Here is a 25,813-nt window from a genome sequence, read left to right on the forward strand (position 1 = left end):
CGCGTCGTACTACGATGCGTTAAATTGCCTCACGTTATATCGCAATGCGTGGTATCTCTACAAATTGTACCACCACGCGTTGAATTAAATCTAACACCTCTATCCGTGGCAATATAAAGAGAGTCTACTGTGCCAAAAGATTCGTAATAAATAATTTGACCGTAATATTCAATTCAATTATAAATTCCAGTAAAAAGATAACATCGTTGAAAGGAATATTAAAGACTTATGAGGATGGAATGATGCGGAAGTATCGAGGTGATTTCTAACATTCAAACTGAATTTCTCTGGACACAATCAATCTCGATATAAAAGCAATCGAATCGCAAAGTGGACGTCAATCAATGTCGATTATCATACTGAAGGGTGATACACATAAAATTAAACACAAAGAATGTTCAATTTTATTGAGTCGATACCTTTCAACGTTATTAAAACTCCAAACTATTTTTATATGTCAGTGAATATTGTTTGAATATTTATGTTTAACTTTTTTTTCAAATTACTGCGTTCAGATAAAATTATAACTAGGACTTTACATGTACCACCCCATGTTCGATTTTCCAACGATTTTCCTCAAATTTCTGCAGCCTTATAATCCAATATCATTTAATGAACGTAAAGAAAAATCGTAGAAAGTCATTCGATGATTGAGTATTTTATCAGAGTAAGATGACAAAATGAAAACTGTCAAAATAAAGTTTAATTATTCGATAGAACAAATTATCCGAAAAACTCGTTAGGGAAATGGTTAAACAGTTTCCATGGAAAAGTGTTTCGATAAAATTAAATACGAGGTGTCAGTGGTGACCCTCGTCGAACACATTTCGCCCTGGTTATTGCCCTAGATCGCGATAAAAAACTTGCATTTGCCGCAATCGAGACAAGAAATCAAGAATCGCGAGAAATGGCAAGCATTGCACGAAATCTCGAGACGGTTTACCGAGAAACAGCAGATCTTGATCTTAATGGAGCGCTTTTCTCCTGTGCTTGGTCGGGTAATCGATAAAGCGGGAACGTTGTGCAATTACTCGAGTCAGAGAGGATGATTTAGTAATTTGCGGGAAAGAAAAAAGATACTCGGAGCTCATACAACAGAGATATTTAATTAAGATAAGTGCGATGCCGGATAATTGTGATGAATTTCATGAAACACCCTGTACTGAATTAACCACTGATTCCCTGATTGCTTTCAAGATTCTGTGACTCGAAAGTCGGAGGAAAGAAAAATGTAATATGTCGACGATGAGTATTAACCCCCGAATGGCGGATATTTATTTCTGTATTTGTAGATTAGCATCCGTCGTTGGAGGATTAACAGAATGTTAAGAATGAGATGAAAATGATTCACTTCATTTTTTAAGCAGCTTCCAGACATTGATAGCGGATAATTCTTGCTTCAACCCTTAGAAAGACCCTGCAACCTAAGATCCCTAAAACCTAGTAGCATCATCGTTTCCAAAGTTGGAACCTGATCCGATAAAAATTTAAAGATATGGTCTTTCTAGGGTTAAAAAAGACAAAACATTCAAAAGAAATCCACTTAGAACTTCAGCTCAAGAAATCTAATAGAAATCTCTGTATAAAAATTCAAGGCAGAATTGTTTTACGTAGTGATATAATACACTTTGGATATTAATATCAAATTGGTATAAAATGATAGTTAAAGTTTATTTATGTAGATACTTGGGTCAGTATATTTTAATTATGAGTTTTCTCCTTCTGCTTTTTATTGTAAATCGATTAGGATTGCTAAATTAACCCTCTTCAAATTGTACACACATTTGTACAACATGCTATTCATGCCCTGCTCTTTTAATCCCTTACAGCATTTTTTTTTTATAATTCAAAAGATACCTTGCTGCTGTGTCACAGCAGATGACATAATTCTACATTTTTACTAGCTTATTTAGTGATAATGGACGTTTCGATGAATACATTAACTGTCATGGTTAAATATTTGTAATTGACTTACAAACTTTGTTATTAAGCTTAGGATTTTAATTACTCGTCGATCACTATAAATCAATATATAAATATACATGTGTATATTAATATACAGGGTGTTTAATAACTAGTGTAGGTCTCTGAAATGGTGGCTAACTGATTCTGAATAAGATTTCCCTTTGCAAAATTGAGATCTGAAGCTTCGTTTTTGAATTATTAAGAAAAAAGCGCGGACCTATCAGAGCATGATTGCGCATGCGCAGACGCGAGAGCGGCAGCTTCGAACATGGCGGCTGCGCGCGCAGCTCTCGAGCTCCGATAGATTCGTTTTTTTTTTAATAATTCAAAAACGATGCTTCAATTCCCATTTTCGCAAAGGGAAATCTTATTCAGAATCATCTCCCCCTCATTTCTAGGACCTATTAGCTGTGAGACACCTTGTATTTATCATCGTTAACTACAAAATCGTTTCAGAATAATTTTGGTCGAAGTAATTCGGTACTAAATCTCAATTAAAATTAACCCATTATTCAAGAGTTAAAATTTATGCAAAATTCACGGGTCACCCATGATCTAAACAAGTGCAGATCCTAAACTGCAAACGAGATTCGTATAAAAAGTTGTCGCCAAAGAAACTAGAAAAAAAGGAAATAGAAACTAACGGAACTACACAGAGAAATTGAGAAAGACATGCGAGAAATAAAAAAAGAATCACTCACCGAGCTGAATGGATCTCGCAGTTCGAACGAGAATATTCTCTGGTACAAATGGCTTAAGCACGTAGAAGACGAAATTCGAGCAAAAACTACAAGTATATCTGTCGACACAATTACGATTATTGGGAAAAAGGTGTTCGATCTAATCGTAACTGTAAATCGAAATTAAAAAGCGATGTAAGCCATATAGTCTTGTAATACCAAGTACGTAGTGTAGATCAGTTATGTAAAATAAAATGTTGCTAACAAACTTTAAATCTAATATATACAAGTTCCTATGGAAACCCTGAAGAGAACCATTATTGCTAATTTTGTGGATTCTTTGGAAATCTATGTATGCAAGATTCAGAAAGAAAGATATAAATATTTGTCGAGTGATTTTATTAGTTTCTCAAAAATAGGTGATCAACCTTGGACGACAGGTCTGAGGGATATTTGAAACAATTTTAAAGCTGTATATTGTTTAAAGATAATCTGATAATGTTTATATTTGAAGATTTTTCATAGGATGTTTAAAAATCTTGATCTTAAGAATCTTTGACTCCATCGTTCCAGGGTTAAATTCTACTAATCTCAAAAGGAAGGTACACTCGAAAGATACTTAAAAGATCTCCAAAACAAATTTAATTTCTCAAACACCCAGAATTTTCCTCAGAAGCCCATTCGAGTGTACCTTCAACTTACCCTCCCGCATTCATAAAGTAAAAGAGAACCATAAATCAGAATACTATGATCGTAACGCAGCAGCATGGAAGAAATAAGTATCGAATAAAGAGTCAATTTCTATGCGATAAGGGATTAAAATAGTAAATTAGCGGACGAGTACTGTAAATAGAATGACGTGTGCGATAACAAAGGAGGAATAAAACGAACAATATCTGAACACTTGTACTTTGCGTGTAGATACGTGTGTGGTCGTGTGTGGTTCAGCCACCAGGCGTCAGCCTGAACGTGACAAAATGTACGATTAAAAAATATACGTCAAAGTCCATTAAATATCATCTACGACACAATAGCGTGAGCGACAGTATGGTGTTATTTTATCGTTACGAGCAGCACGATTCGATATGATTTTATCTTCTGAGGCATTTGTACATTTTAGAGCTTTAAGTGACTTTCTAAATTTATGAGCACATTAACTGATTTAGGTAACTTCATTTAATTTATTTTAATTTAATTTAAATTACTTGAATTTACTTTAATTTACTTTAGTTTCATTTCATTTCATTTTGTTTCACTTCATTTTATTTGTTTCAACAATTTCTTACACTTTGACTGCTTAATAAAATTTGTTATACTAAAATTCAACTTCTTGAGCTTAAATTTAATTTATATTAGCTTGAAGTGAAAAATGAGTCCTTAGTAATAAAGTCTCTTGGTCTTAAAAATAAATTTTAATAAAAATTGTCGTCCAATAAAAATTCATTTTCGTGCTGTTCGTAAATGTCGAAAGTATCTCTGAGGCATAACATATGCTTAAATAGAACATACGTGGAATTGAAAAAAAGTTATGATAGTGGGCCTTAAATACGCACGAGAGCCTGTTACAAAAGGGGAAAGAACAACACAAAGAGGTAAAGAGAAAATTTGTGTAACGGTGTGTCCGAGTGTGCTTCCCTTCGTTATACAAATTTATCGTGACTACTCATCAATATATCAAACACGTGTTATACATTTAAATATCACATATAGTTTACTAGCTACTCGTTTTCTTTGCTAATACTCGCTATGACTAGTTTCAGCGCTATCGACACTTCGAATCTTGGAAGTTCTTTCGTGAAAATAGCAGTAGCCTATTAATTATTATATTAGTAGTCATTTAGACTAAGTCCAAAATTTGTCTAACGTATCAACGTGTGCAGAAATTGAAAAAAAAATCAAGTTCACCAAATTAAAAATTAGACTAAAATCGTTCAAAATAAAAAATTAGAATCTCCCGAAACTTCAAATTAAAAATTAGAGTTAAAGAGAATTTCCAAGCTTCCAAATTAAAAACCTCCCTCTTTCAAATTAAAAACAAAATAATTTTTTTTTGCAACCCGAATTGAAAGTAAAGAGGTGAAATATTGAGAAGAAACTCGTTAAACTTTAGACAAATTTTTCCATAAACTTTCGTATAAAGTGCAAAGTGTTCTCAGTTAAAAGATACTAATCGTGCGAGTATCGGAGACGTTACTCTGTCGATTTTTGATCTCCCCAGTGGACGTTTTACTATGGCTAAAAAATAGATACTCGATCTGTATTCGAATAATACATACAGATTGTACAATGAAACACTTATACAAAGTGTGGTGGGTGTTGTTAGGCGTGTGTTTGTGATTTCGGGGCATTTGGAGTTTTTTTTTTAACTTACCATAGTAACGTCATCTATTTTTGAGATACTTCGAACAAATATGTTGACGCGGACAACCGCGGGCCCATCTAACATAGCAAACAGAATAAATAAAATTAATCAATCGTTGAGTAACATGAAACGTATCGTGTAATGAAAAAAAAAGGGAATACAAAAAAAATTTAAATAAATCACTTCTCGACGGTAATGAAATTTTTGGTGTTTTTATTGTTTCTTCGGTGGACGCACTTGTTAAGCTTCACGTTCTCTTCTTTTGGCTGATACAAACGGAAATGTTTATAAAATGTGATGAGATAGTCATAAATGAAGATTTATAAGATTATGTGAAGTTGAGACGGTGGTATGATATTGGAGATGAGCAAGATTTTTAAATTTTTGTATCACGTTCGTGAAGGTAGAAATTTTCAAATTTTCAAATTGAAGGTAAAAGTTTACAAATTTCCATGTTGAGGGATTTCAACATTTCTAAGGGCTGAAATTTCCAAATTTCCACAGTCACGAATTTCCAAATTTTTCAAGGTGGAAATTTCCAAATTTCCAAATTTATCAAGGTAGAAATTTGCAAATTTCCACACTCACAAGTTTTCAAATTTATCAAGATAGAAATTTGCAAATTACCACACTCACAAGTTTCCAAATTTATCAAGGTAGAAATTTGCAAATTTTCACACTCACAAATTTCCAAATTTATCAAGGTAGAAATTTACAAACATACAAATTTATCAAGGTAGAAATTTACAAATTTCTACACTCACAAATTTCCATATTTCTCAATGCAGAAATTGCCAAATTTCCAAATTTTCCTGTGCAGCGTTTTCCAATTTTTAATTTTGCTAATTTGGTAATTTGTAAATTTATTAATTTGGAGATTTGGTAATTTTGTAATTTTGTAATTTAGAAATTGGTTAACTTGTTGACTTGTTAACTTATCAACTTGTCAACTTGTTCACTTGTCAACTTGTCAACTTGCCAACTTGTCAACATGTCAACATGTCAACTTGTCAACTTGTCAACTTGTCAACTTGTCAACTCGTTATTTTGTTAATTTGATAATTTTTATAACTCTGATAATTTTAATAATTTTAATAATTTGATAATTTGACAATTTAGTAACTTCATACCTAAATCCACAAACCCAAAAATTTCAAAACTTGTATCCACACGTTTCCAAATGTCCAAAATCACATCCCAAATATTCAAATCCTCCAAACTCAATAAATACAAAATTTCAAAAAAGCATAATTTGCGTTTACAAACGCAATTGCCCATCACCAGTCTATTTAACAGCCCTCCAAAGATGAATGCACCGTTCGACAAGTTAGAATTCAATCCATTCAATTAGTTATCCATGCTACTTTCGCGAAGTTTCACTCCTTTCAGGTCCATTTGAAATGACGTGGAAGGAATGGTGCGTTGAAACTTTTTCATGGAAGAAAGAATCCTTTCGAACTTGTTCGCTTGTATAATCAATGCAAATGTGCCATAACGCAGCCATCAATTGGACAATCGAGTTTTATGAAGCTTATTTCTAACTGGCTGAACGGGAGATCCAAGTTTCTATAACTCTTGATCTTTGCGATTCTTATGTTCATTCGCACCTGATAGAGGCACTGTAAAATACTTTCATATTCACTGTTAACTTTTTATAGTCTTGTTGAAATATTTGCTGGACTTATTTTGAGGAGGAGAATATTGATTTGATGGACGTATAATATTAATCTTGTGGACGTCAATGAATATACTTGTATTCATATTACAGACAAATACGAAGGTCTTTGAGAAGTATGTTTTAAAATAAACATGTATATGACACGAAATAAGAAAGAGTATTAAACTCAACATGTACCTAAAAGTCTAAGATGTTAAGACACTTCGTCACAAAAAGCATCGTGCACCGAGCTGTAGAAATAGTATCATTTTATCCTACATGTCTAATTGTTAACTTCATACATTTGATTAATTAATTTGATTGCCTAAGTTCATTATTAGACACACATTGTACTGTACGAAACTGTGTGACTATTAGTAGTGTTCATAGTACTATTTCTTTATTAATATTTGTAGTGTTGTACTATTTTATAGTATTCATACTATTTATTCATAGTATTATTCATTCTCGTAAAGAAAATTTTTAAATCGAAACGAGGTAACAATTAAGGACAAGAAGGAAAAAATTGTCGCAATTCAGAAGGTCTTTTAAAGTCCTCTAAAATCTTGCATCTTAGCAAAGTGTTCATAAAAGTCGATTTTAGTGTTCAAAAGTATTTCCTATAATTTGACAGTAAAATCGTTGTCTAAACGAGCCAGGCGTATCGTCCTGAGCCATACAGAGTGTCTGCGTAACATTCCGCCCTACATGAACCAGGACAAGACGTCAGACACGTTAACGCTGTTGTCCCAATAACTCATGTACAGAAGCAAACCCCAGATAGATCAAAACCGGGATTAAGGAACTTTTAATTCTTTATTTCATTCGTGAAATTCGCGGAGAGTTAGAAGAAAGAAACGGGTAGCCACACGGGGGCTAATCTACTTAAACGTTGAACAGGAGCTTCGGAAACGACGGTAAGTAGCTTAAGTTACTCGTGAAATCGTTTGAATCATAAGCTTTTTATATGGGATCAAAGTGAACGATTTGCAAGGACGTAGTTTGGGGAACTTCGAAATGTTCGACTGTTAAACGATGTTTTCAATATTTTTGCTTTGTTATAAATGGTTTATGACTAAGGAATTAAAAAGCTGAAACTTCTTTTGAGGGTTGTAATTAAGTAAGCTTACGATTTTAATTACTCGTTGATCATTGTGAATTAATATATCAAAATACATGTGTATATCAATATACAGGGTATTTCACAGTTAGTGTAGGTTTCTGAAGTGGTAGCTGACGAAATTCTGAATAAGATTTCCCTTTGCAAAATTAAGATCTGAAGCTTCGTTTTTGAATTATTAAGGAAAAACGCGGACCAATCAGAGGGCGATTGCGCATGCGCAGACGCGAGAGCGGCAGCTTCGAACATGGCGGCTGCGCGCGCATCTCTCGCGCTCCGATAGATCCGTGTTTTTCTTTAATAATTCAAAAACGAAGCTTCACACGTCATTTTTGCAAAGGAATATCTTATTCAGAATCACGTCAGCTATTTCAGGGACCTACATTATTTATTAAACACCCTATACTTCAGATATATTCTTGATACATTAACCATGAAGTAGACTTGGTCCACAAATTAGTTTGAAAGATATTTTACACAATTATCAAACATCTTTTAAACACCTTACAGTACAAGTACCTCGACATGAATGATTGTATACAAAATATATTGTATTCAATAGATTGTATTAAAAAATATATAACGTTTCAGAAAATTTGATCACATGTTCACCTAAAGTGTTACATGTTTCTTAATGTAACTTTAAAGACACTTTTTGATATAATTAATAATTCGAAAGCAATAGTAGTTCGCGATAAACCCGCGTGGAGAATACTTGAACGATCCTCTTCTTGTCAGCTGCACGATTCGTGAAATGCATGCAGAGAAAACAACCAGAGCCACCCTGGTGGCACGCCTCAAGTAGAACGATCAAAAATCGTGACTATTGTCATCTCAACTCATCAACGTGTCATATTTTTCTTTGAAACCTTACACACGTGTATACTTTTGTACACATACGTGTATACATTCATAGATGTATACTTTTCATTCATATTGTACTGGACCTTTGATACAGTCTTAAAATGAAAGAGAAACCTTGAAGAATTTTGCATCTGACTATAAGTTTGACTCATAAGTTTGTACAAGATATATGATATAGTAGAAATTTTTTTCCATTGTAAACTTAGTAAGTTTATTCAAAGTTAATTAATTAAAATTCTATTTATTCAAGGAGTCTAATTAATTCAAATTCTATTTATTGAAAGTATGTAAAAGAGATCGAATGTCCAGCACGATAATACACGAAAATATAAGAAACCCCCGTTCCTTTAAAATAGCAAACGTACTAAATCATCAAGCACTAGAGAAACTACCAAATCGGGGATGAAATCGAAGCCTATGAGAATCGAGCGTCAATAATCCTCTTTTGTTTCTTTCGTTGGTATATTTCCCCCCGCCCCTCATTATCACCTTTTTCAACCTGAATTGTCTTTAGTCCTCCTTCATTTTTCTCCCCTTCCCAATTCGTTCTCTTCGTCCCTCTGCAACGTCTGTGCTTCCTATGTAGGCGTATAGAAACTGTGTATGTACATAGGTGAAGAACATAGAAGCTAGAAATGCCACATGCCTGTAATCTATTTGCTAGAATGCTAGTTATCGTGTTGTCGTGTGTGAGACTGGACAATCTAAATTAAGGGGAGAGTCAATGTAATACGTGGATGAAACAAAAATCTGGTAGATGAATATTGTAGACCAATCAATTTTTCTGTTCTTCATTTTTGAGGTAAGGCTACGGCGGGGTCTATGAATCGCGTCGTAGTGTTCCAGATCTTAGGATTTCGTGACGAAAGTCGTACATGTTTGATTATAAAGGGAGAATGAATTATAGAACGTGAGAAGATTGCCTTTCTATGCGGTACCAGTGCTGAGCTTTTAGGAATATAACAGATTATTATAGATTTCTATAAACCTATGTTATTGCATTTGTAGATACTCATATCTCAAGTTTATGTGTACCAAATTTTTATTATTTTGAATCCCTAGGTAATGTATTCCTATGTTGCAGACTTCTATGTTCACATATCTATGTTTAGATCCCATATTATTATGTTCTGAATCCACATATCCTACATCTCTATATCCCAAATCCACATATTCCAACTCCCACATATCTCAAATTCCACATACTCTAATTCCCGCATATTCTAATTTCCACATATCCAAATTTTCACATATTCCAATTCCCACATATTCCAATTCCCACATATCCCAATTTCCACATATGCCAATTCCCACATATCCTAAATTCCCCCATATCCCAAATTCCACATATGCCAATTCCCACATATCCCAAATTCCACATACTCTAATTCCCACATATTCTAATTTCCACATATCCCAATTTTCACATATTCCAATTCCCACATATCCCAATTTCCACATATGCCAATTCCCACATATCCCAAATTCCACATATGCCAATTCCCACATATCCCAAATTCCACATACTCTAATTCCCACATATTCTAATTTCCACATATCCCAATTTCCACATATGCCAATTCCCACATATCCCAATTTCCACATATCCCAAATCCCTATATCCCAAATCCACATATCCTAAATTCCACATACCCCGAATCCACATATCCCAAATTCCACCTACCCCAAATTCCACCTACCCCAAATCCCCATACCCGAAATTTTCACCACCTTATCACCCTGCACTCCTCATTACCCCCTAATCCAACGATAAGTGCATGTGAACACACAGACACATGACAGGATAATATACAAGGAACTCATCTTACATGAAAGCTCTAAAAAGGATTTCATGAACAGCACTATTTTGAACTACTACCACTACAACTACTTGTAAAAAGAAATAATAAAAACAATGGTCACTTTGTCTCTAAGAAATGGCACCCATAAGCGATACAAATATTCGGAATTTAACAAAAGATTCGTCGACAATCCTCTCACTCTTTCTTTTACCATAAGCGAGGAATGAGTCGTGGAAGATGGGGACTTCTTAAGCAGTTCGTTGAAATTTCAAAGTACTACTTTATACTACTGTTACGACATTCTGGTCACGGAAATCCCAATTGAGTCTGGTATCACTGACGAGTTGTGTTGATACAATATATATCAGGTGGTCAAATAACGAGCGGCCGATTTCGAGTTGTAGCTTTCGACGCGAGTCGATGACATGAAGATTGGTCAAATTAAAGATTGAAGTGGAAACTTTTTTTTTTGTTAAAAAATACTCTTTTATCGTTTATTAATAGGTATGAGATAAACATTATACTAATCACAGTGCAGGATTCTAATTTCTATAGCATTCGGAGATTAAAAATTTAGGTTGTAATTTTTGTTTAATTTCATCGGATCGCGTCGAATGTGTTAATATCAAAAAGGACAATTCGATACTCAACGACCTGATAAATACAACGAACGTGACGGAGAAAAAGGGACAAGATGCTAGCCTGCTGCCATTGCTGTTGCCGTTCTCGTATCGGGTGCTCAGGCCATTTTCTTACCGAGGCTCTAAAAAACCTACTATGGCGCCTACTTTAAATCTTGCAAGCAACAGAAAAAACAAGGAAACAGTACCGGCCAAGAGAGAAATGGCATTGCACCGCGTTAAAGATTGGTTTTGATTGGTTTTAATTGTATACTTACCATCTTGATGTCACTAATTGTCGCGATGCTTCGCACAAACAGGTTTACCCGGACAATGGCCGGCCCATCTAAGGGCAAAAACAATAGAGGCCCTTTTTAGTCAGTCAAACTTTGTCTTACAATACTCTACTGGAATAGTAATGTTTTTTTTTCTCTTTTATCGCTTCTCTCGAGCTATTACCTAAAGCTAGACCAGTGGCCGTTTGGGGATTGTTCGGGACAAAACGGGGGTGGTTGGATTCTTTTTCAAAATTGGGCATTATAAATAAAATCACTGAGTTTCTGGTGCATTATTGCACGTGGAAGTCTAGTTATTTTATTTACAATCTCTGCCCAAAATCGCTAAAGCAAGATGAAGCTTTAATGTGTCCGAATTCCACTGCTAAATCGATATTAAATAATGGAAAGCGTGAACCTGGACTAAAGTGAGTTATAAATTACTTGGAAAGGTGAATAATCGACGAGCTCTGTGCTACGTTATCGGTGTCTCTTTACGGGTTATATTTGGACAGACAACACACAAGTGAACACACATGGATCCGACCTGGTTTGCCACAAACTGGATTTGATTCTTTGGATGTGCTCTCGGAAGACGATGTTTCAAACGTTACGCGGTGTGTGTAGGTCTGGCACAACGAGAAAAGAAAAATGGTCTAAAAGCAAACTCGAAAGCTACAGGCAAAGTGCTGTGACCAAAGGGTTCAAGAGACCTGAAGAGACGTGGCAATCGGGTTTCAACGTCGATAAACACATAATATTTTCTTGTTAATTACGTGGACGAGTAGTGTTTCCCTTTTCTTCTCGTTTGTTCTTCCGACTCGACATTCTTCTACTACAACAATTTTAGGTATAAAATTCCGCAGATTAAAATTACACTGTGCTCTCCTTATATTGCCAGAAGTTTAGACCTCGTGCACGACGTATCTTCGTACGAAGATACACGAAGATCATCGAAGACGTCCACACATTGTACGAAGATGCACGAAGATCGACGAAACTCGAAACTATAGAAACTCCCATAGAAAAATATTAAATTTCGCAAACAAAAATACTGAAATACGAAACAGGCAATATAAGGAAAGTCTGCTGTAATTTTGTGTACCTAAAGTATCAAAAAGTCTATTAATTCGATCGCAGTAAGACTTAATTGGCAAAAAGAAAAAAAGAAAGGAAAGAAAAGAAAAAAAGTTTCGATTCTCATAGCGGAAGGCATCTGGTTTACGTTTCTAATCAGGAATGCCTCTGCAGTGGTAAATTAGTGTGACCCAAAAAAAATTAATGTACAAACACGTTCCCTGTTAGCTAAGAGAAAGAGCAACTGCTGAGAATGCTTGGTGTCACGAACAACATAGAGCTGCAGGCGGTACAAAGTCGACTGTAATTATCGATGATATACGTATACTTTTTTTTCCTCCCTCTCTGACCTATCAAACAATAGAAAAAAGAATTCGTGGTCCAATTTTTTTTTTTTTTACCGGGCCGTTCAATGCCATCGTACCAATCTTCTTTCTGCATCGCGCAGAACAGACAGGTGAATCACAAATGATCTCAAAGTGATTGAACGTTCGCTTTCATTCGATGTGATCTCGTTTGTTCATTTTCTACGGAATTTCAAATCGTCCGCGATAGGCTTAATTAACGTTTCGACAAAGGACGCCGGCGGACTTTAATTTCGATTAGAAAATTGCTAGTCAAGTACGAACAACGCGAACACTATGTTGATATTACAGTTTTGGTACAAGATGTTCTTTGATAATTTTACATAAACAGAGATTTTTCATAATCTTAAATAAAAAGATTAATAGTTTGCATTATGAAATTGTAAAAAATATAGGCAAACTATAGGACAGTTTAATACTGAAATTTACTGTAAGTAGTATAGGTCGTGTATAAGTCAGACACGTCCTTTGATAATCTTAAATAAAAACAATAATAGTTTGCATTATGAAATTGTAAAAAATATAAGCAAACTATAAGACAGTTTAATGTTAAAAATATCTGTAAGTAGTATAGGTGATGTATAAGTCAGTCACGTTTCTTTATAATCTTAAATAAACAGTAATAATTTGCATAGCAATTATAGTTTGAACTAAAATAAGTATTATTAATAATATTATAAAAAATAAGCAAACTAAAACACAGAGTTTAATATTGAAATTAACTGTAAGTAGTATAGGTCACCTATAAGTCAGACGTGCTTTAAAAATCTTAAATAAACAGTAATAATTTGCATTGCAATTATATGTAGTTTGAACTAAAATAAGTATGATTAATAATACTATAAAAAATAAGTAAATCATAAGACAGTCTAATATTGAAATTAACTGTAAGTAGTATAGGTCACCTATAAGTCAGCCCCCACAATAAAAGAACAAAATTAATAAATTTTCTTAAGTTCAAATAGTAACAGAATTGTAGTAACAGAGAACAAGAAAAATTTTGCAAAAATATCCTCAAGTGGTACAAGTACGTTATGAGTCAGACTAAATATAAAAAAACTAAATCTTAAGCAGCAATGAACACGAGTCGTATACTAAAAATAAGCAAAATACACCGTTAAGACTTCGAGAATGCTCACAAAAAATCTACCTAATAAAACAAACGATGCACTAATATCGCACGCGTTCATAGAAAGACACACAAACTCGACGTAAAATTGTTCCATGTTTCGGTCAACGATTCCGAACTATCCGATAATCGTTCTACCAACTAGTTCTTTTTGTAGCTTTATCTACACGACTATTACGAAGCAACAAATAAACAAAATAAAAGAACATTTTCCGATCGAACTGGCATCCTCTTTTTCCTCGGCAAGGTAGCATCATCCCCCTCTTACCTCGATATCCCCTCTTTCCAACCCTTGCATCTTCCAGAAAACACTTTATACGCAGTCTTTTTGCAATGACCGATATTAACTATCATTCTACTCTTCTCCCTTTCAAGCGGAAGCTCATGCTGCGACGCGGTGGTTAATCATTTTTAATCGTGTCGAAATCAGACTTCAAACTCGTGAAAATTTGCTTGAATAAAAATTCTGTCGAACGTTCGAATTTTAGAAGCTCGAGGAAATTTGATATTGTCTCGAAACCCGAGTAAAAAGAAGAAATAAAATCGCGTTAAAAATACCTTGAGAACTCGAAAATGGACGTTAAAATAGTTTTGACCAGTTCGAAGTTTGATCTTGAGAGATTGCGAATGATTCTAAAATCGTCTATAAAAAAAATGTAAAGAAACTGATTAACGCGTAAAGAATTTCATCCTCCTCGAAAGATAATTTCCATCGTGTCTACAGAAGCGTTCAAGAGATCTTGAAACGACCTAGATACAAGTCATCGTCTCTTGAAATATTGTTCGGAAATTTCAACCAGCGGCAGCGAAGAAAAATCGAAGCAATATCGCAAAAGAAGAGGAACCGAGACATCCTTGTCTCGTGAAGAGATATCGTTCGATTTAAACGATCGGTATCTGTCGCGAAAATATTCGGCAAATTTCGCCGACAAATTAATTCGAACACCTGTCCGCTCCACGAAACAAAGTGTTCTACGTTGTTTTTGCCAACGTACGTCACATCGAAACGTGCCAGATATCAATTGTCTTGAATCAGCACGCATTCTCGTCTCGGATCCGCTGCAAATGCCTGAAATTTAGCGGCACTTTGCCAATCGACCGAATACCTTCTTTCGCGCGTTTCCGAGATTTAACCCTTCTTCGGATTTCTATATTTAATTTCTGCAAAATAGGCGACATGTTTCAATTTCTATTTCATACATTAACACTAAACCTACCTGTATAATGTGTATTTAATTTGAAATTAAAAATTAAGTTTTTAAACATTTTTAAAAGTGAAGTTTTTGAATATTTTTAAAAGTGAAGTTTTTGAACATTTTCAACAATGAAGTTTTTAAAAAATAAATAAACAAACGACGAAACATTTAGTACACACATTTATTCTTTATCTTGATGAAAATCTATTCTGATTTCAAGGAATGTATTTTAACAAAATGTGTACCTTATAATATTATAAGAAACTCGTGCAACAGTTATTTGAACACTTTGGTAGTTTTAGTGTTAATGATTTGGATTCAGAAATTTACAAATTGTCCAACTTCCTCTAAGATTAAAAAACCAACCCTTAAATCCTTAAATTACCAACTTAAGTTCACAAGTGCCAGAATTCCTAGATTCTTAACTTCTCACATTCTCAAAACTACATCCACAAACCCCATAACCCTAATTTCTATATTTCTAATAATTCCCTGTTCCAAATTAATTAATTTATAAATCCCTGAATTCTTAAATATATAAATTATTCTAATTTATATATCCTTAAATTCCCAAACTTTCAACTAAATCATCAAATTCCCAAACTTACCAGAAATTAATTTTAACTACCATAAAATTTAAATCCACTCCAAAGAAGGGTCAAACTTCCCCCGATTGATCCGTGTTTTCCATCGACAGTAAAAAAGGCAACACCACGTCAATAGCTTAATCGTCGCAATAAAGTGGTGTGATTTTCAGTCGATTTCAAAGGATTGCGAGAATCGATTCATATTCGATTCCCGATATCGGGAGATCTTGTTTAAAACAATTATCCGTACGAACGTATCTGGTGTATTTAAATAAATCTCCAGATCAATCGACCAATAGTTAAATGATTCCGAGTGTAAATGTTTCGGTCGGATAAGACTCGACGAATTTCGAGTAACGGTGAGACGCGTTGGTAATAATTGGTCGATTTGGTAAGGAAGGCTGGAAGGAATAATGGACGTAAGAAGAATATTGGTATATTCACCTGTTGCATTCTCTCCGCTGGGCCGGATACGGGCGTCGTATCGTCCTGGTCCTAAAATGTTGTCCAACACTTGCTTCTCCTTTTCCCGGAAGTTGGTCGGCGGTTTCATCGCCGATACGCATCTGAAAGCAAACGACACCTTACTGAAAAATCGTTCCTTTCAAAATTAAACTTTCAAACTTAAAGATTAAAACATGTCTTAATTATAAAAAATTAAAATTAATTATAAATGAACGTACCTTGATGGATGTAGCAAGACTGTTAGTAACACCAATAACTTCAATACTCCAGGCCACATTGCGGCAGCCTGTAACGCAAAATGAAACGAACGGTTATAAAATGGCGGATAAAAATAGTTAAGCAAGGAAGAAATTTCGGGTAATGTATTCTGAGATCTCGTTGTCCGACAACGCGCGGACGTGTACTACTTGCCAATCGTCTGACCACAGGCTGACCTACTCTACTGTGGAACATAACCGGCCACAAAATTAAATCTGCTTTTATCGATTAATTATTTCTGTATCGCGCAAGCATCCTCGCGAAAAATCCCGTTCGAATTAATTTTGAACGAAAATTAATTCCCCTGGCCGATCGAAGATTATCTCGAAAAAAAAGAAAGAATAAAATGATATCGGAGCTCGGAACGATAATATGGTTCTTTATCGTTCAAAGGGTTAAATGAAAATTGCGCTTCTAATGAACGCGCGAACGATTGCTAATTGGATAGCCGGATTCGATTTCTTTGATTCCGTGTAAATTAGAACGCGCGTTCGATTACCAGTGATCGATCGACGCCGCGATTCGTCCAACACAATTACCTCGATTGATAATTAACCGATGCAAGAGGCATCCAAGAGAGGATAAACCTTTCGAACGGCCGTGTTAAAGTGTCCCCCTCGATACAACACCAAACAAAACAACCAAATATATCCAATTAAGATACAAATGCTTCTTCGACAATTAGAATAACGGATACACGATTAAGCATACCGTGTGACGCTTTAAACGCATAGCCTATAAGCTTTGACACTGTAAGTAGACGCTACGGATTGTGGGATCCTCGACAGTAATCGATATATCGACGGTCGATTGTTTGTATCGCTACGCATTATACCACGCGAATCAAGTATCATCATAAAAACCAGTTTACATTATTTTAAAAAATTGATATCTAATTTATAAAATCACATTTACTAACCTCTAACAGGAATACAGCTGACAAATGATTTAATTTGAATTTACACGATAAAAATATTGTATAAATGATAAATGTATATTTGCCAAACTTATCTGTCAGTCAACGAACGGATAAGTAGAACGTTCGATCGAACGGCACGATACCGTGCGTTCCATTTAATTACTGGAGATGTTAAAAGAGACAACAGGATGCGAAAGGCAAATGATTGTCGCGAACGGATAATCGTACGAATTAGGTCAGCATCGTTTTCTATACATACGTCTCTATGTATACATATACGGACGCGTGTATACGCGACGAGAAACGTGTTTGTCTTCGTTGTTTCTCGTGAACGCTTAAATTCCTTTATCAAACAAATCCTGGATATACGAAAGCGTTTTTAAGTAATTGCTTTTTCCCTCCCGCACGTAAACGCGTCCATCTGGTGTTAATTTTAATCAAGCAGAGTACGATGAGAGTTCGATCATGCAGTTCGATGGTAAAACAGACCGTTTCCCCGTGAAGCTGTCGAAAAGACGCGATGGAAAAAGAGAACAAACAGCCATCTGTTTCGTTTGTATGAAAATCCTGACATCGTGCTTGCAAATTATTTCGCGCCCATCGAAAAATTCGATGAGTACGTTATGCTTGAAGAGAGTAAATAAATTAGTTGCAATTTACGACGGTGGAGAAAAGCTGACGGTTTGCAACAACTAGGTAAGCAACATTCGTGTCGAACTCACGGGATCCATAGCTGTGTTACGCACGATCCCCACCACCAAGCTCCATCTCATTTCGCTACTCTATCCTCTGCATCCCCGTTTTTCTTTAACGTTCGATCTGTTGATTTCCATCCGAACATTTTGCTCGTACAGATCTCGATGATTTTACTATCGATTATTGTTCGATTCTAGCCTAGATCCTGCTTTTATCTTCAACAGAAGCTACTCGAAATTTTCACTTTTCTCGCTGATCTAAGAGAAACCAGATTTACATTGGTAAGGTGGTTACACGAAAAGGATAGCCTCTCCTAAATTAAATTTTCGTAGCTACACCGATGTAAACCTACTCTAACCGCATCGAATTCAAGCGTTAAAGTATCGGCTATTTAAATCACGATTAAAATGCATTTCGATTTCGAATGTGTACAATGTTTCAAGGATTTGATACGTGGGTGGTGGCTCAACCATCGACGTACGTTAACTACTCGATGCCATTTGAAATAGTTGTTGAACGTAGACTAAGAGAAGCGATTGGAAAATAAAAATAATATGTTTCGTTACCTGGAGAAGCTAATAATCCTAGGCGATGAGGGTTCCGTGATGTAGTGATACTGGCATGGCGCTCTCCGGTACGACACTGGAACTGTACTCGACTCGTGAAGTGTCCTACCTCGGAAGATTCGTCTCCTGGACTGCCACCGTTCAGAAAGTCACATACACTCACACCTACTACCTGGTTGCTGGCACGCTATTGATCCTGGCCCAGACACCCGCCGACCCACGCAGACGCTTAGCGTTGCCGCGTCGCTTTAGCAACATGACGTCATTCCACTTCCCGAACCCTATACCACACGACGACGAACCACTCCGTGCATCGTCGTCCTTTTCTTCCCTCTTTTCGTACAGGCTACCACTACTGGCGCCACCAACATTTGCTTAAAAGCGAATTGTACATTCAGGTGCAATGTAGACTTCCTTCGGATAAGCGCCATAGTAAGAGTAACCCCCCACCACTTGTCTTTTACGTTGTGAGATCATACATACATACATAAACTACGAATTTTCAAATTTCTAATTTTTTAATCTTTACATCTACAAATTTACGAACTGTCAATTTTTCATTTTTAAATACCTAAATATCAAATTCCTAAACTCACAAATTCGAAAAATCAAATTTGAAAATTTATCAATCAAAAATCAAAGAATACTAGGATCCTCTTCTTTAAGTTGGTTTTTTTCTAAAGCCATTTTCTAACTACAATTATATTTTATAAACTCTTTCGAATTTTGACTGTATTAAATCATCTGAGGAATCAATTTTTTTTATTGTGATTCAAGTTTGATTTTCCGTTTATTCATTTCCCTTGCTAATAAATTCACAACGGTTTCCCTATATGATATCACGACGTGTGAAAGAAACAACAAATTTTTATATTTTCCATTTTTGTCATTATTATTAATACATGATTAGATCTTATATATTATACATATTTTATATAAGATGTTAATGGACACTATTAACAACTAGTCTGACAATATTACTTTACTGAACCAAAGAAACATTTCTTTGCAAGTTCACTTTAATATAAACGCTATTATCAAATAGGAGAACAATTAAAAAAAGAATAGAATATATTACAAGAAACCCTTCATTCCTACCCTATTTTCAGGTGTTTCACGTTTTATGCCTGTACCTTCATTTACTCGTTTCATAGTTATTAAAGGCCTCAGCAAAAACTCTTCTAATGTTCTCTGAAAACAAAATACATCATGTCATTTAAAAATACATAAAACATACATTTTTATATAATCTTAATGTAACTTACCTCTCCCTCAACTCGTTGTTGTCGTTTGAGTTTCTCTATCAAAGCCAATATCTGTTCTTCTTCAGGTGAGTTACATTCCCGTAATTTTTCTTGAAGTGTGAATAACTGTAACAGAAACAAGAAAAATTACTTGAAACTAATAATTTTATGACGAAAATAAAAAAGCAGATAAAAGGATTAATTTACAAAGAATCATACACAAATTTCACTACAAACAAACTTCAGTACTAACATACACCAAGATTTGCAATAAAAAAGAATTGTTTTCATACCACATCTGCGTAGTAACCATATTTATGAGGGACCAATACTTCTTGTTCTGTTGAATACTTCAGTAAAGGGATTACTGATAAAAATTTCCCTAAATGTGCATATGCCAGAACTTTTAGACACCTAATAGACATAGCATTATTTCTGTTTACAACAGATAACATTTCTAGTGCCTCCTCAGGTGAATTGTGTTTAATTGCCAAATATGCTACCATCGAAGTTGCTCTTGCTGATGGTATCCTGATTCTGCAATGCTCTCTCCACCGTTCAATTGCGTACTGTGCTGATTCTGGGGTGTTCTATTAAAATAATTACAAATATAATTAATACAATGATTAACACATAATTACTCCAACAATATAAATAACCATTACCTCTTTCATACATGCAGCATACAGCATAATAGAATTGCTTAAAATAAATTCTGTACCCTTTTTATTTGCCATTTGCTCAATTACTTCTTTTAATTCAGTATACATCTGGTGTTTAAATAGTAAACACACTAAAACTCTAATTGCTGACTGATATGCAAAAGTATCGCCTACTTCGGGATTATTGAACATAGATAATGCAAACTTTGGTTCATTCAAGTAATAACACATTCTCATTACCACTGTACCAAAGACATATGAAGAAATTGGCTTCTCTGCCTTCAACTTAAGATATTTCACTAACATATCAGATACTAATTGCATGTCTGTATCATTTGACTGAGCTAAATGTATCATTGCTTTCAGATCTTCTGTAAAGATCATTCCGTCTTCATTCTGACAAATTTCTTTCATTTTAGCACGGAAAGTATCTTCTATTGATATGAACTGATTACGATAGAGAAATCTTGTGTTCTCGTATGATGTTATACCTAAATCTCGTTCCGTGTACAAAGACCGAAGGCCAACTACAAATTAAAAAGTATACACTAACTAATATAATCATGTATTCTTCAAATATCATTCAACATTAAATATTATTCATAAATGCCTGTTATAAAATGATACGTAAATATCGTTATGTACATGTGAATTACATTGAATATATTCGGTATAATTTCAGGTTAAAAGAATTACATACCAGTTAAAAAATTAGATTTAGAGAACACAGCTTTTGTCAAGCCAAGATTTAACTTAAAAAGTCCTCTCAAACCAACTGCCATGATTTTATAATTAAATACACGTTGTTGTTAATATAAATTATCTATTTTCGCTTCTAACGATGCGGTACAAGCCCTACACTTCTTCCGGCTCGAACGTGAAAGAACTATGCAACCTATACAGGAAGTGAACAGAAATTCTGTCACGTGATTTCCGAATTATTAGACAACGTTGATAAATATAAGTACTATATAAAATTTGATCAATACTTTCCTATTACTTTATACAGCTTCCAAATTAAAAAAAAAAATAAATCCATCTTATCACATTCATTTAAGAAATAATGCTTAAATTTATCAGTTACTAAAATAATTTCAAAAAAGGTGGTCCGCAGCTTCGGGATTTCGGAAAATTAGTTTTAAAACTTTGAAAATTCGGAACTCTTTTTAATTTTCAAGCTTTTATAATTTAAAATTTTGAAATGTCGAAGTTTTTAAATTTTAGGACTTTAGCAAAGTTTGAAAAATTTAGATTTTTATTTGACAACATATTCTACATCATACTCATAATATTCGTTAGATAAAAGAAATACATATATTCCTACTTACTTATATACTTTATTATCGTTACGACGTGCATTGTACATAATTTACAAATACTTTTCCTGTAATTACAACAAATTTTTGTTAGGAGTCAATTTTATGAAACATTAATTTAATTTACATTCTACATTATTTATATATTACACTTATTTACTATGTTATACATTGTTTTTGTACTTAGAATTTACTTTCATTTACTTTTTATATTTTACATTAATTACAGTTTCTATTAATTCTATAAGCTATTTAACAAAATTATATGTAATAGTAGTAATTTCTAGTCATAAATTAGTAACTAAATCGAACATTAGTAATTATTTTAACGTGTTCTCTGATTTATGCAATCGTTTCTCACTTTTCTTTTTCACTTGATACTTATTCGAAAGGACCACATTACGTAAAGTTGAATGAAGAAATCTCTTATTAATACATTCCTTTGGTTTTATCCATCCACTAGGACCCATTATTTCGGCTCTTTTTGCTCCAAGTTTTGCTTCTTCCAATAATGCTTCGACTGCAAGTCTAAGCATTTTAATATATTGATTAAAAATAAGGCAACACTATAAGTCCATTTTAACATTCTACATTGCTGCATATTATAAATTGTTTACTACTTATAAGAATTTGTAAAAGAAGAATATAATGAACTCACCTATTTAAAGTTTCATCATCCATTATATTCGTAATTATATTATCTACGCTTTTGCAACAATTATGTCTTTGATAAAGGAAATTAGAAACAAATAATAAATACAGCCATATATGTATTGTGTATTATCCACTAATGTTAATGTTACTTACGAAATAAAAGAAAAATAATTAGCAATAACTTAAATTTTATATACATACATTCATTCTAATAGAAACAATAAATATGTATCAAATTGAGGTTAACTTGACGTCATAAGTTCAAGCGTCTGCTCTTGCGTACTTTCGCGCGTGAACTTTATGATTTTAATTTCTTACTTTTACTTCTAATCAAAAACTATATAATTTACATTAATTGTAAATACACATCTGAAGGTATACATGTATATGTATTTAAAGATTTAAAAAAATAAAAAATTGAAATACTTGTATTTTGAGTACTAACGGAAATGTAAACAGCGGTATTATTTATAATTAACTTATATATAACTCTTTAAAAGAAATTTATTTTAAATTTGATTTTGTTAGCAGTTTGGAAAAGACTTTATTTTATATTAATAATGGGAGATCCAGAGTTGATAGCATTGAAGAATTTAAGAAAGGAACTTCTTATAAAGGCTTGTAACTTACTTGAAAAGTTAAAGAAGCAAGAGACTGGTTACAAGGATTTTGTTGTGATAGAGTTGTATCTCAATCTGTAGTGTATTCTAATATCAAACTATAAATAACACAATATGTTTATAATCTTTAATTTTATTACAGGGAACCAGATGCCATGAAGGAAAATAATGTAAAAAAAAAAGTAGAACACAATGAGCATAAAGCTTGTGAAATTTCTAGAAAAGTTTCCAATTTAACATTTGAAAATATAGATAGAAAATGGTTAAAGGATAATTCTTATAATTACACAGCCTTAGTAGCAACAAACTGTTTAAAATTTCATGTTGCATTATTAGTAACACTAGAGGTTTGCATATATACAGTTAGATACACAATAAATGTACGTAAAATAATGAAGTACCTGCCATTGTTTAATTTTATTTCAGGAAGAAGAAAAATTTGAAATTTGTGGTATAACATGTAATTATATTGACATTAGTAAATGTTATACATTAGAAATTGATCCATGGATTCAAACGATATCTGAGTTGAAGAATTTTTCGCTTCTAACATCTGGTATCCTATAAATCTATATTTGTTATGCATAATAAAATTAAAATGTAATATTACATAATTTAATTTTAGTAATGGTACACTATAGTGAACAAAGTACATTCAGAAAGATGGTTATAAATAATTTGAAAAATGCAAAATACATAAGTGATGAACCATGTACATATAATAATGGTGGAATTTTGATATATGTTCAGTCACCTGAAAATGATGAACTAAAATATTTAAAGATTCAGTGGTCAGTAGTATTTGTAGAAGAAGTCTGGAAAATAGAACATTATTTTGTTATAAATGCTCTAGAAGCAGGTAATAAATATAACCATAGAAGATGAATTGTTAAATGGTATAAAGTTATAATATCAATTACTTTTAGGTCATACCTTTGCAAAAGAAAAAGTGGAATTACTAAAAGCGCTTTGTAAACCAAAGCACACACAACAGAATCTCATTAATCTATGGGAAAGATTATGTTCTGCTGTTAATTTATATGAAGGTAGAGACGAAAATCAAACGAATATTATTTCTAAATAATTTGTATAAATGTATATTCATTATTATAAAAAATTATAATAAATATGTTTTGGATATATTTGTACTATTTTATTTTTAGTACTACATGTGTACCAGTAAAAGTACATAGTTTTAGCGATTAGACTAACATTGTTGCACAAAGTATTAATGTATGTATGTATATTAATTTATTAATCTAATATAAAATATTTGTGCTTACACTACGAAATGTTATCAGACTTTGTAATATCATAGGTTATGTTTAGAATAATAGAATCAGTCGAATTATACTCCTACATGATATTATTCCTCTAAAACATTAATATTAAATGATATTTCATGACTTTTACAAATTTTATAATTCATTATTTTACCAGCACCTATATGTACGCAGTTAAGAAACTGCAAACTACAACTCCCCAGTGGCGCAATTGGTTAGCGCACGGTACTTATAAGACAGTAATCGAGTGAGCAATGCCGGGGTTGTGAGTTCGAGCCTCACCTGGGGAAGTTTTTTTTTTTCACCTTTACGCTTCAAAAATATATTGATACTTATACCAATTGAAACATATATTCTAAAAAATTTGCGAAATGAATGAAAATTGATAATCACATACATGTTAGAAATTATACTATACATCTACTTTACAATACATTTTAAAAGAAACTTCTTTTCTATCAGCAGAATATAGATATTGTATATGCTTTACAATCATGTATTAATATAACACAGAATCAGTTGATTATTTTGTTTTTACATTTTGTACAAATTTTATTTAAATGCATACATTCTCTACAAACTAGTAGTTAAATATAAATAAAATTGTCTATACAGGTTAGCCTTCAGATTCTGCTACTGCATTTTTGATCATATCAGATTCTGCAGATGCTTTCCTTCGATTTCTCCATGCTTGAAGATAAGTAGTTGGATGTATTGGAAAGAATCCGGCAATTCCTAATAATCGAGCTAATGGTCTTGATACTTCTGCTCCCATTCCCACCCAATATTGTATACGTTCAAGATTCAAAGCAGTTATTCTTTCGTTATATTTATTTGGAAGAGGATCATAACTACCCAACTGTTCTATTGGAGGCTTATGCTGCCCATGTTTTACCTAAAAATGAGTTTAATTATGTTTACATATATTGCAATGTAATTGAAAATCAATATATTTAACTTAATCTTTAAAAATATTGGTAATAGGGTTTTGTAAAAAATATTTACATAGACTTACATTCATAACAACAATGTGGTAAAATGGTCTATTAGCACACCCGTAACGAACAAATCGTATACACTTAGGAAAACGTGTATGAATACCAGTCCCAGATGCAGGATGCAACGGTAATCGAGGCATTTTGTTTAAATATCTTGAAATTAATATAAATAATTATTTTCTTTTCGTAAGCTCCAGTTATACTACATTAAACTGAAAACGCTGAAACGATTGACATATTGAAAATCATATGAATTACACTATTATTAATTACCTTCGTATAAGCAACTAAAGTAAAAACATCGCATCTATTTCATTATTTTTTTATTCCACTATTATAAATTACAACATAAATTATTTAATCTGTATAGGTTGGAAACTCCTCGCGTGCATTAGCACTTGCGCCATCTACTGACAATCTGCGCTTCGTTTCA

General features: G+C 33.4%; 5 protein-coding genes and 1 non-coding gene across 21 annotated transcripts in view; 2 read left to right on the forward strand and 4 right to left on the reverse strand.

Moving 5' to 3' along the window:
• Positions 1–19,030, reverse strand: part of GluClalpha (glycine receptor alpha 1) — a 33,497-nt gene extending 14,467 nt beyond the window's left edge. Inside the window, exons 1-4 of one of the 9 annotated variants that reach the window (XM_012284017.2) lie at positions 18,604–19,028; positions 16,383–16,450; positions 16,144–16,265; positions 5,017–5,084 (exon numbers count right to left, since the gene is read on the reverse strand). In XM_012284017.2, coding sequence (XP_012139407.1) covers positions 5,017–5,084; positions 16,144–16,265; positions 16,383–16,441 — 249 coding nt within the window. In that variant the 5' untranslated portion in view covers positions 16,442–16,450; positions 18,604–19,028. Of the gene's footprint in view, positions 1–5,016; positions 5,085–11,348; positions 11,417–16,143; positions 16,266–16,382; positions 16,451–18,603 lie in introns of those variants that run through there. The other 8 variants (XM_012284018.2, XM_003702924.3, XM_003702925.3 and 5 more) reach the window with 8 other exon arrangements.
• LOC100882951 (uncharacterized) overlaps positions 1–24,241 on the forward strand; it is a 45,616-nt gene extending 21,375 nt beyond the window's left edge. Inside the window, exons 1-6 of one of the 7 annotated variants that reach the window (XM_076534282.1) lie at positions 22,715–22,854; positions 23,008–23,176; positions 23,242–23,446; positions 23,526–23,655; positions 23,725–23,958; positions 24,026–24,241. In XM_076534282.1, coding sequence (XP_076390397.1) covers positions 23,040–23,176; positions 23,242–23,446; positions 23,526–23,655; positions 23,725–23,958; positions 24,026–24,183 — 864 coding nt within the window. In that variant the 5' untranslated portion in view covers positions 22,715–22,854; positions 23,008–23,039 and the 3' untranslated portion in view covers positions 24,184–24,241. Of the gene's footprint in view, positions 1–22,714; positions 22,855–22,913; positions 22,941–23,007; positions 23,177–23,241; positions 23,447–23,525; positions 23,656–23,724; positions 23,959–24,025 lie in introns of those variants that run through there. The other 6 variants (XM_012284010.2, XM_076534283.1, XM_076534284.1 and 3 more) reach the window with 6 other exon arrangements.
• On the reverse strand, positions 19,469–21,409 carry LOC100883060 (pentatricopeptide repeat-containing protein 2, mitochondrial). The gene is made up of 5 exons (XM_003702840.3): positions 21,210–21,409; positions 20,513–21,036; positions 20,141–20,437; positions 19,869–19,973; positions 19,469–19,794 (listed from the first exon to the last, which is right to left on the reverse strand). The coding sequence occupies exons 1-5, from the start codon at positions 21,289–21,291 to the stop codon at positions 19,678–19,680; spliced, it is 1,125 nt and encodes a 374-aa protein (XP_003702888.1). The 5' UTR covers positions 21,292–21,409; the 3' UTR covers positions 19,469–19,677.
• LOC100881386 (protein POLR1D) lies at positions 21,827–22,776 on the reverse strand. Of its 2 annotated transcripts, none has more exons than XM_012284009.2 (3): positions 22,681–22,776; positions 22,484–22,549; positions 21,827–22,353 (listed from the first exon to the last, which is right to left on the reverse strand). In XM_012284009.2, exons 2-3 carry the CDS (start codon positions 22,504–22,506, stop codon positions 22,146–22,148), a joined length of 231 nt encoding a protein of 76 aa, XP_012139399.1. In that variant the 5' UTR covers positions 22,507–22,549; positions 22,681–22,776; the 3' UTR covers positions 21,827–22,145. The 2 variants fall into 2 exon arrangements, with proteins under 2 accessions (XP_012139399.1, XP_003702957.1); XM_003702909.3 differs by having other exon boundaries at positions 22,633–22,759.
• A 337-nt stretch (positions 24,242–24,578) lies between the features above and the next one.
• Positions 24,579–24,672, forward strand: TRNAI-UAU (transfer RNA isoleucine (anticodon UAU)). Its single transcript has 2 exons — positions 24,579–24,616; positions 24,637–24,672. It is a non-coding gene; the product is annotated as a tRNA-Ile (tRNA).
• A 233-nt stretch (positions 24,673–24,905) lies between these two features.
• mRpS16 (mitochondrial ribosomal protein S16) lies at positions 24,906–25,803 on the reverse strand. The gene is made up of 3 exons (XM_003702890.3): positions 25,654–25,803; positions 25,398–25,533; positions 24,906–25,277 (listed from the first exon to the last, which is right to left on the reverse strand). Exons 2-3 carry the CDS (start codon positions 25,518–25,520, stop codon positions 24,999–25,001), a joined length of 402 nt encoding a protein of 133 aa, XP_003702938.2. The 5' UTR covers positions 25,521–25,533; positions 25,654–25,803; the 3' UTR covers positions 24,906–24,998.
• Between the last annotated feature and the right edge of the window lie 10 nt (positions 25,804–25,813).

Source organism: Megachile rotundata, chromosome 8 (genome assembly GCF_050947335.1).
Source record: "Megachile rotundata isolate GNS110a chromosome 8, iyMegRotu1, whole genome shotgun sequence".
Classification (NCBI taxonomy): Eukaryota; Metazoa; Arthropoda; class Insecta; order Hymenoptera; family Megachilidae; genus Megachile; species Megachile rotundata.